The sequence below is a fragment of the Sphaerodactylus townsendi genome, unplaced genomic scaffold, assembly GCF_021028975.2.
Source record: "Sphaerodactylus townsendi isolate TG3544 unplaced genomic scaffold, MPM_Stown_v2.3 scaffold_1311, whole genome shotgun sequence".
NCBI lineage: Eukaryota > Metazoa > Chordata > Lepidosauria > Squamata > Sphaerodactylidae > Sphaerodactylus > Sphaerodactylus townsendi.
In genome coordinates, this window is record NW_025949861.1 from 112 (window position 1) to 10,854 (window position 10,743).

Genomic DNA, 10,743 nt, shown 5'->3' on the forward strand with positions numbered 1-10,743 from the left:
TAGTTTGGATTTATATCCCCCCTTTCTCTCCTGCAGGAGACTCAAAGGGGCTGACAATCTCCTTGCCCTTCCCCCCTCACAACAAACACCCTGCGAGGTAGGTGGGGCTGAGAGAGCTCCGAGAAGCTGTGACTAGCCCAAGGTCACCCAGCTGGCGGGTGTGGGAGTGTGGGAGTGTACAGGCTAATCTGAATTCCCCAGATCAGCCTCCACAGCTCAGGCGGCAGAGCTGGGAATCAAACCCGGTTCCTCCAGATTAGATACATGAGCTCTTAACCTTCTACACCACTGCTGCCAATGCAAATGGTTCTTTCTCCCACCCTGGACGTTCTACAGGTATATATACTCCACTTGCTTTCCTACGATCAGATCCTCTGAAGATGCCAGCCACAGAGGCAGGCGAAACGTCAGGAGAAAATGCTACTAGAACACGGCCATACGGCCCGGAAACCCCACAACACTCCAAACAATACTCACTTTCTTCTCCGCCGCCTCGACAAGAACCCGGTTTCCGTGGGTGTTCTTACACCAGACGGGCGTGTGCTCAGAAGTGATAGCCGGGTCCCGGGAGGCCAGGAACGATTCCAGGGTCTGGACAACCGTCTTGGCCCTGATGAACAGAGCCTGCCCTGGACGGTTCTCAAGAGCGAAACTGACCCAGTAGGAGCTCAGGGAGCCGAAATTCAGCTTGCCTTTCTTGTTGTAGCTGCGGCAGATTGAAAGGCGGGAAGAGGGATCAGTTTTGGGCAGAAGGAGCCCCCTAAACCAAACATAAATCCAACCCAATCCTCAAATCTGATAGTGTAGGTGCAGAAGGCATAAGAGGGATATACTTTGTTATATGCAAAGGTTTTCTTCTTGCCCCCCATTCCCTTCTTCCTGTAATGGGGAGTTGGCAACTATAATGGAGCTGAACAAAGTAAAGATGCAGGCCTGAAAGTCTATTCTCTTCCTGTTACTAGGCAAGCTTGATAGCCCAGCAGAATGCCCCTTGTTCAGAGTTATACAGAATGTGCAAACTCAACTGTTTTTAAGGTCTTCCTGTTCTCAAACAGATACCTTGAATTTGCCCTTCTTCTAGAGACAAGAGAGAGAAACATGAAAATGTTTAGGCTCTTTGTCTAGGAAGAAGGGCAACAAAAGACAATAGAGATAAGAAAGAAACAGGCCCTAGTTCATCTTGCGTCAAAGGACCAGGTGCTGCCATCTTCCAATAAGGGTCTTAGACAACCCCAAATGTTTTGGGGAAAAGAGAGAATCTCCACCTTTCTGTATGATTGATTGATGATGTGAGCATTTTGGGGTGTATTCTTTTCTGCCATTTTGATGTAACCTGCTATAATGCTATAAAAGTAAGAACACACTGCCATTTTGTAGAGGCTCCCTTGGTACTCTATTGCCCATGGTTGGCTGAATAAAATACAATTTGATTTTATTCTGTTTCGGCTTGAGCTTTCTTGAGCTTCTTTTAATTTACTGGTTAACCTGCATTAACAATAGTGGTGGAAAGTGTCAGGTTGCAGCTGAGTCATGACCCCGTAGGGTTCTCAAGGCGAGAGACGTCCAGGGGTTTGCCCTCCCCTGTCTCTGCAAAGTAACTCCGGACTTTTTTTTTGGGGGGGGGGGTTGTCTCCCACCCAAGTACAAACCAAGACCGACCCTACATCGCTTCCAAGAGCTGAAACACCAGGTCAGCCCCATTTTCAAGGCCAGAGACATTCAGCTGCGGTTTGCCGTGGCCTTTCACTGCGTAGCCACCCTGGACTTCCTTTCTGTCCTTCCAGCGTGGTGTAGTGGTTAAGAGCAGGTGGATTCTAATTGGAGAACCAGGTTTGATTCCCCACTCCTCCACCTGAGTGGCAGAGACTTATCTGGGGGTTTTTTTCCCTTCCTTTTTTTTATTTAATTTTTTTAATTGTATCATTTGAATTTTACAGTTTATAGTAATTTCCTTCTTCATACATTTTCAAACAATACTTCCCCCCCTTTTCTCCCTCCCCCATTGCTTCTTCTTCATAGTTTTGTCACACAAACAGCAGTAAGTTCATTCTCTGTAGCCCCTTCTCCCATATTTCTTCGTTGACTCGAGCTTCTTTCATCCAGTCCACGTTTATTATCCATATCTTCAAAATTTCGCTCTGTTTATCTTGCCACGTCTTATTTTTGGTTAGTATATCAAAAATATCAAGTGTCGCTTGTTCCCAGATATATTCTAACCATCTCTGAAGTGTCCATTTTTTCTTTTCTTTCCAGCCCAAGGCTATTGTCGCATGGGAAGGGCTCCTTGCCCTTCCCCCCTCACAACAAACACCCTGTGAGGTAGGTGGGGCTGAGAGAGCTCCGAGAAGCTGTGACTAGCCCAAGGTCACCCAGCTGGTGTGTGTGGGGGTGCACAGGCTAATCTGAATTCCCAGATAAGCCTCCACAGCTCAGGTGGCAGAGCTGGGAATCAAACCCGGTTCCTCCAGATTAGATACACGAGCTCTTAACCTCCTACGCCACTGCTGCTTAGGACTCTGAAGAGGCAGCATAGAAATACCCCAAACGAGTAAATAAATATTTCGGGCATGGTGGTTCTATCCAGAGTCCCTTCCTTACTAACAGAAGAACAGGCAGAGGTTTGATTCGTCTGCCGGGCCTGACACTCCACCCGCTCTGTGAAAAGGCAGCCCCTCGAAACGGTTTGAAGGCAAAGACCAATCTGGGCCGAGTACAAAAGTGGGGCGAGAGGAAGAAACGACGGGGTCAGGACCGACAGACCAGGGATGCGGCCACTCACAGCTTGCCGACTTCCGAATAAGCCAACGAGTGGATCGTTTTGCACGTCACGTTCCGGGGGAACACCCGCCTGCCCTGTTCTGCGACCGTCTTGTTGAACGCCACGTATAGGAACCGGAGGTCGGACCACTTCTGGGCGTACTTGATCAGGGTGGAGGTCTTCCCCGTGCCTGCGGGGGAGAGCGAAGACCTGTTGTTCTACTATGCCCATATCGGTGAGCAGAGGCATAGGGAAGGGAACCGGAGCCCGGGGCAAAATGGCTTCCAGGCCTGTCTGCTGCGCCCCCTGTGAGGCCGCGCCCACTGAGCTTGCTACCGTGTTTCCCCAAATATAAGACAGTGTCTTATATTCATTTTTGCTCCCAAAGATGCGCTATGTCTTATTTTCAGGGGACGTCTTATTTTTCTGTGTCCTGTTCGTCGGGCATGCTTCCAAACAAAAACTTTGCTATGTCTTACTTTCGGGGGATGCCTTATATTTCGCACTTCAGCAAAACCTCTACTATGTCTTATTTTTCGGGGATGTCTTATATTAGGGGAAACAGGGTAAAAAACAACCTTTATTAACTAATAGAACCAGTGGGCTGTGCTATAGAGAGTGTCTTAACCGACTGCATCTGTGTATGGTTCTCCAGTTGCACAGTGGCAGATAGGAAGGCGCTCCAAAGGGTGATCACTACTGCGCAGAGGATTATCGGCTGCCCTCTCCCCTCCTTGGAAGAACTCTATCATTCCCGAAGCCTAAAGAAAGCCCAAAATATTCCGAGAGACCTGTCTCATCCAGCACACTCTCTTTTTGAACTGTTACCATCCGGCAGACGATACAGGTCTATCAAAACTAGGACCAAGAGGCTTAGAGACAGCTTCTACTCTAGAGCTGTGGCGACGCTGAACTCCGCGGCTTCGTGTTGATGTGTTTGGGGCTGTGTAGGGATGGGTGGAGGAAGGGGAAAGTGAGGGTGGGGTTTGAGTCTGGAATTGTGTGCATCGAGGAATGCTGCTGTAAATTTCGTTGTGCGTGCACAATGACAATAAAATGCTTATGCTTATGTAGTCTGGGCTTCTGGGGCACTTGTGCCTGGCCTGGCAGGTGCATGTGAGTATGTGAGGGGCCATTTTGCGCCCCCCATGTGATCTAAGATTGTGGCGCCTGGGACAAATGTCCCCGGATGTCCCCATGGTAGCTACGCCACTGTCGGTGAACAGCTTTTCTGCTGGAGCACCCCCTGGGGGACCCTCCACCACCACCACCACTTTAGGCAGACCTAAACAAACTCCCCTGCTTGGTATGGAAAACGTGCCTCAACTTCAGAACGCCCAAGACCAGGGATCCAACCAAGGCTCCCGAACGTGGAATGGCCTCTACCTGTATCAACAGGTGAAATCAGACACGGTTCCTCCATATGCAAATATGAAACTCCCCTTTACTCAGTCAATAAGAGTCTAGATCAGTGATGGCGAATCTTTTCGAGGCCCAAACTGCAACCCAAAACCCACTTATTTATCGCAAAGTGCCAACACGGCAATTTAACCCGAATGCTGAGGTTTTAGTTTAGAAAAAATGGTTGGCTCCGAGGCGTACGTTACTCGGGAGTAAGCTTGGTGGTAGTTGTTGACTTTGCTTTGAAGCAACCGTGCAACTCTTCGAACGGATGAATCACGACTCTAGGAGGGTTTACTCAGAAGTAAGTCTCATTGACAGCAACCGAGCTTACTGCCAGGTAAAGGATCGCGCTTTAGTTCTTCGCATGAAAATCAGTGGGGTTTAACAGCGCTTAACAGGGTTACTGATACTGCTTCCCCAAAACTAGGTCATAGGTTTAATGCTAAGAATCGAGCCCAGCGGCCCAGGCCAGCCTAGATGGGGGGGGGGGGGCGATTTCCCCCCCACATGATGAACTCTGTTTGTGCATGCCCACAGAGAGGGGCTCTGAGTGCCACCCCTGGCACCCGTGCCATAGGTTCGCCATCACTGGTCTAGATCGAGGGAAGTAATTGTACCACTTTACTCTGCATTGGTCAGACATCACCTAGAGTACTGTGTTCAGTTCTGGGCACTGCAATTCAAGGATATTCAATCCAATCCAATCCAAAAACCTTTATTAGGCATAAAAAGAAGGATGCTGACAAGCTGGAACGTGTCCAGAGGAGGGCAACCAAAATGGTAAAAGGTCTGGAATCCATGCCCTACGAGGAGAGACTTAGGGAGCTTGGGATGTTTAGTCTGGCTAAGCAAAGGTTAAGGGGGGACATGATAGCCCTGTTTAGATACCTGAAGGGATGTCATGTTGGTGAGAGACCAAGCTTGTTTTCTGCGGCTCCAGAGACTGGGACCAGGAGTCAGGGGTTCAAGATGCAGGAAAAGAGATTCCACCTAAACATCAGGAAAAACTTCCTGACCGTCAGGGCTGTCGGACAGTGGAATGCACTACCTCGAAGTGTGGTGGAGTCTCCTTCTTTGGAGGTTTTTAAAGAGAGGCTGGATGGCCATCTGTCAGGAGTGTTTTGATTGTGTCTTCCTGTATGGCAGCGGGTTGGACTTGATGGCCCTTGGGGTCTCTTCCAACTCTATGATTCTATGATTCTAAGTCAGATTCTTGGCCTAGCAAGGCTAGTATCATCAGGGGCTGAGTCTCTGCTTGGCGTGCAGAAAGGCCCAGGTTCAAATCCTGGCATCTCCAGTGAAAAAGATCAGGAAGTAGGAGATATGAAAGGTCTCTGAGACCCTGGATAGCAACTGCCAGTCTGAGTAGGCAATACTGAGCTTGAGGGACCAATGGTCTGGCTCAGCAGAAAGCAGCTTAAAGGCTTCCTGGATACACTTACCGTATATACTCGTGTATAAGTCGAGACACTTACCGTATATACTCGTGTATAAGTCGACCCGCATATAAGTCGAGACACCTAATTTTACCACAAAAAACTGGGAAAACTTACTGACTCGTGTATATGTCGAGGGTGGGAAATGCAGCAGCTACTGGTAAATTTCAAAAATAAAAATAGATACTAGTAAAATTACGTTAATTGAGGCCTCAGTAGGTTAAATGTTTTTGAATATTTATTTCAAAGAAAAAACAGAAAACTAGCTCTGTAAGTGGAAAAGAGGGTCAACAAGAGCAATAAGGTCTCAACAATAACTTTAAAAGCACAAAAACCTTCGCTCAATCAGCAACCAAGCTAAAACACAAGAGTTAAAATCCTTCAAAACTGGATTCCTCCTTATCACCTGTATGTCCAAATGTAACTTAGTTTTAAAGAGGGATATTATCAGAAATGGAAAATCTACTACCGTGTTTCCCCGAATATAAGACAGTGTCTTATATTAATTTTTGCTCCCAAAGATGCGCTATGTCTTATTTTCAGGGGATGTCTTATATTTCTGTATTCTGTTTGTCAGGCATGCTTCCAAACAAAAACTTTGCTATGCCTTTCTTTTGGGGGATGCCTTATATTTCGCACTTCAGCAAAACCTCTACTATGTCTTATTTTCCGGGGATGTCTTATATTCAGGGAAACAGGGTATTAGCTTCCATTGTAAACAATGGAGGATGGGGCACCCCCTTTGGGGGTCCATAACTTTGGATCCCCTGACACAAACGTCACCAAACCTGGCTGAAAGCAACAAGGAACTCTCCTGATACTACCAGCCAAGTTTGGTGAAGCTTGGTTCAGGGGGTCTAAAGATATGAACCCTCAAAAGGGTAGCCCCATCTACTATTAGCTCCTATTGAAAACAATGGGGAATGGGGCACCTCCTTTGGGGGTCCATAACTTTGGACCCTCTGAACCAAACTTCACCAAACTTGGCTGGTATCATCAGGAGTGTTGTCTGGGGGTACCCTGAAATTTTGGTGCTGCTAGCATAAAATCTGCGCCCCCTGCTGGCCGGCAAAATAAAAATACACCAAAATTTTAATGACCCGAGTATAAGTCGAGGTAAGCTTTTTCAGCATGAAAAATGGGCTGAAAAATTTGACTTATACACGAGTATATACGGTATCTATTTAGCAAATCTTTGCCCTGACCACCCGCCTCTACCCACCCCACCCCCCGCAGGGAGTTCAGCGCACCGTACAAAGTCCTCTCTTCCCTCTTTCACCCTCTGGGGCCATTCTGCTCCAAAGGGCACGGAGCATTTTAAAGCCACAGTTTTGGGGTTGCCGCCCCGGCCTTACCTGCAAACGCCATGATCTTGACAACCTGCCCAGGCCGGATCGCGTGTTTTAAGATCTGCTGTTGTTCGTAGGTTGGCTGGATGTTCGAGTTAGCGCTAAACGAAACCGGAGGAAGCCAGTGAGGACCTCGTTGACGGGGTGTGTGGTGGGCTCAATGAGGAAAGTCCGGGAAAATCCCTCCCAACATGCACTTCGACTGAGACAACCTCCACTTTTCAGGGTGAGGAAAACAGAGATGGCGGGGTCCTTTGTCCGATCACTGCTCCGCTTGTAAAGTTCTAAATACTGTATAAAATATTCGGAGTTCCTTGCTGTTTACCTTATGCCCATGGTGGCGAACCTATGGCACTCCAGATGTTCATGGACTACAATTCCCATCAGACCCTCATGGGACTGGGACTGGGACTGGGACTGACGGACTGACGGACTGACTGACTGATATACCGCCCAATCCCCGCAGGGCTCTGGGTGGTGTACAGCAAAATTAAATCATAGTACAACTAACATAGTCAAACTAAACAATTAGATTCCAGCACAAATAGGTTAGTAAATCCCCTTTTAAAAACAGCAGTTAATACAAATTTGTATTCTGTAGTCCATGAACATCTGGAGTGCCATAGGTTCGCCACCACTGATGCTGTACTCTGTCTAGTGGCGGGACAGCCTTTACTAATTACTAGTAACTAGTAGCTATGTTTAAATTCTGGGTTTGCCTGTGTTTTAATTCTGGCACTAGTAGCCCTCATTTATCGTATTCTCCCGCAGCTGCAGGCCTCTAGGTCAGTGATGGTGAACCTTTTCGAGACCGAGTGCCCAAATTGCAACCCAAACCCCATTTATGTATCGCAAAGTGCCAACAAGGCACTTTAACCTGAATACTGAGGTTTCAGTTTAGAACAACGGTTGGCTCCAAGGCGTGCGTTACTCAGGAGTAAGCTTGGTGGTAGTCGGTGGCTTTGCTTTGAAGCAACCGTGCAACTCTTCCAACAGGTGAATCATGACCCTAGGAGGGTTTACTCAGAAGCAAGCCCCATTGCCAGCAACCAAGCTTACTCCCAGGTAAAGGATTGAGCTTTAGTTCTTCGCATGAAAATCAGTGAGGTTTAACAGCACTTAACAGGGTTACCTACATTGCTTCCCCAAAGCTAGGTCTTAGGTTTAATGCTAATAATAGAGCCCAGTGGCCCAGGCCAACCTAGATGTATGTGGGGTGTGTGTGTGTGTGACTCTGTTTGCGCGTGCCCACAGAGAGGGCTCTGAGTGCCACCTCTGGCACCCGTGCCATAGGTTCACCATCACTGCTCTAGGTGGTGGCTTTTAATTGAAACAAAGATACTGTCTCCGGGATTCTCTTGGGATTCCCTCCAATCTGCATCTGAAACCTATCTTCAACTGAAAAGACGGCTTCTAGATCAAGAGTTTCAAACCTTGCAGAACAAAGCTAGAAGTAACTGTTTACCAATTGGCCATGCTGGCAGGGGCTGATGGGATTTGTAGTCCATAAACATCTGGAGAGCCGCAGGTTGCAGACCCCTGGGTTAGCTTAAATCTCTGCATGATATTCAGCTCTTCCTGTCTATTCTTTAGGGCAGCGGCCCACAGCCTCCCAGAATCTAAAGCCCTGTCGCCAGTGTGGTACCTTCCATAGTGACAGCATACAACGTTTTCTTTCTCTAGTGCACAGATGTCAAACTCGCAGCCCTCCAGATGTTATGGACTACAGTTCCCATCATCCCCTGCCAGCATGATGCTGGCAGGGGATGATGGGAACTGTAGTCCATAACATCTGGAGGGCCGTGAGTTTGACATCTGTGTGGGAGACTGAACACAAAGTGTTTCCTAGCAAAAATATATATTTTCCCTTTCCCTTCTTCATTCTACCACCATCGCTTCCTGAGCATGGAGCGTTTGTGAACACTCCCTGACACCGCATCACATTTCAGCTACTCATTCACGACAGGCAGGCACCATATTTATTTATCTATGTATCAAATGTATACCCCGCCACTCCCTCGACAGGCGAGGCTCGAGGTGGCTAACGACGAAGCAAAATACAATTTGGCAGACAATCTTAAAAGCAACAAGAACAAACAGATAATACCATTTAAAAGCGGCTGTTTAAATCCTGTATTGTCGAATCCTGCTGTTTAAATCCTACTGAAAGCATAGCTGCATCCAACAACCTAGTGCAGGGGTCGGGAACCCGCGGCTCCCGAGCCGCAAGCGGCTCTTTGCTGCTTCTTGTGCAGCTCCCGGCGTGGCTGCCCCTTCCCGGGCAAGCAGGTAAGCGGGCGAGCGGGGGGCGGGGGAGCGGGCGGGGGGGCAAGTAAGCGGGCGGCGAGTGGGCGGGTGGGAAAGTGGGGGCGAGCAGGTGGGGGGGCGAGTGAGTGGGCGGGGGAGCGAGCGGTCGGTCAGGCAAGTGAGCGGGGGGGCGAGCAAGTGGGCTGGCAGGCAAGCAAGCGGGCGGGGACAAGCAAGCGGGCGGCGAGTGGGCGGGCGGGAAAGCGGGTGGGGGAGTGGGGGCAGGCGGGGGTGAGCGAGCGAGCGAGTGGGCGGGCAAGTGAGTGGGGGGGCAAGCAAACAGGCGGCGAGTGGGCGGGCGGGCAGGAAAGCGGGTGGGGGAGTGGGACCGGGCAGGGGGGCGGGCAAGCGAGCCAAATGGCTCTTTGAATGGAAAAGGTTCCCGACCCCTGACCTAGTGGAAACAATGCAGGATAGGAAAACATACGCAACCACTGATTCATCTCACTTTTTGATATCAGTAAAATAGCTGATACCTGCATCTGGAGCCACTCTCAGAGTGGCATATCTCTGGTTTTATGACTGCAGGGTTCTCCATTTGATTGAGGCAGTAGAAAACGTTGTAGTGAATCCTACAAGAGAAAACCGATAAATTGAAAGGAGCAGCGTGGTGCAGCGGTCATGGAAGAGGAGAAGGGGACTGTTGCCAGCCCCCCCCCCCCCCGTGCTCGCCAAAGGGAAAGGGTGGCCTAGAAACCAAATTATACAATTGAGAAAGAATATAAAGAGTTGTCGAAGGCTTTCACGGCCGGAATCACTGGGGTGCTGTGTGGTTTCCGGGCTGTACGGCCGTGTTCTAGCAGCATTCTCTCCTGACGTTTCACCTGCATACGTGGCTGGCATCCTCTGAAGATGCCTCTGAAGATGCCAGCCACAGATGCAGGCGAAACGTCAGGAGAGAATGCTGCTAGAACATGGCCGTACAGCCCGGAAACCACACAGCACCCCAATATAAAGAGTTTCTGCCCTGTAAGGAGTTTTACAAACTTTTTCCCTTCCTCTCCCCGCAACAAACACCTTGTGAGTGTCAGGCCCGGGGGGGCGCAGTTTCAGTACTCGCCCCGGGTGCCATTATCTGCTAGTATGCCACCGACACTGTGACACTCTAGGAACACGCCCCCCTCCCATCTCTATTGAAAGACCATCAAGGTTAGGGGGGAAAGGCGGCGGCATGGTACAGTTGGCAGAGGAAGGCAATGGTAAACCACCTCTGCTTCTCACATGTTTTGAAAGCCTCTTCCTGGGTTACCATAAACTGGAAGCTAAATACAGTCAGTACTGAGATGGGAGACTGCCAAGGAAAGCTCTGTAGGGGAGGACAATGGCAAACCACCTCTGCGTCTCACTCACCTTGAAAGGCTTTTTCTAGGGGAAGCTAAGCAAGGCCACTACTTGAATGGGAGACCGCCAAGGAAGGCAATGGCAAACCACCTCTGCTTCGGATGGATGGATGGATGGATGGATGGATGGATGGATGGATGGATGGATG

General features: G+C 49.2%; 1 protein-coding gene across 1 annotated transcript; it reads right to left on the reverse strand.

The window, feature by feature from the left end:
* Positions 1 to 473: 473 nt before the first annotated feature.
* On the reverse strand, positions 474 to 9,829 carry LOC125424879 (F-box DNA helicase 1-like; the record flags this gene model as incomplete). The annotated part of the gene is made up of 4 exons (XM_048482315.1): positions 9,731 to 9,829; positions 6,954 to 7,048; positions 2,780 to 2,948; positions 474 to 706 (listed from the first exon to the last, which is right to left on the reverse strand). Coding segments are annotated over exons 1-4 (559 nt in total), but the record flags the coding sequence as incomplete, so codon positions are not given.
* Positions 9,830 to 10,743: the final 914 nt, after the last annotated feature.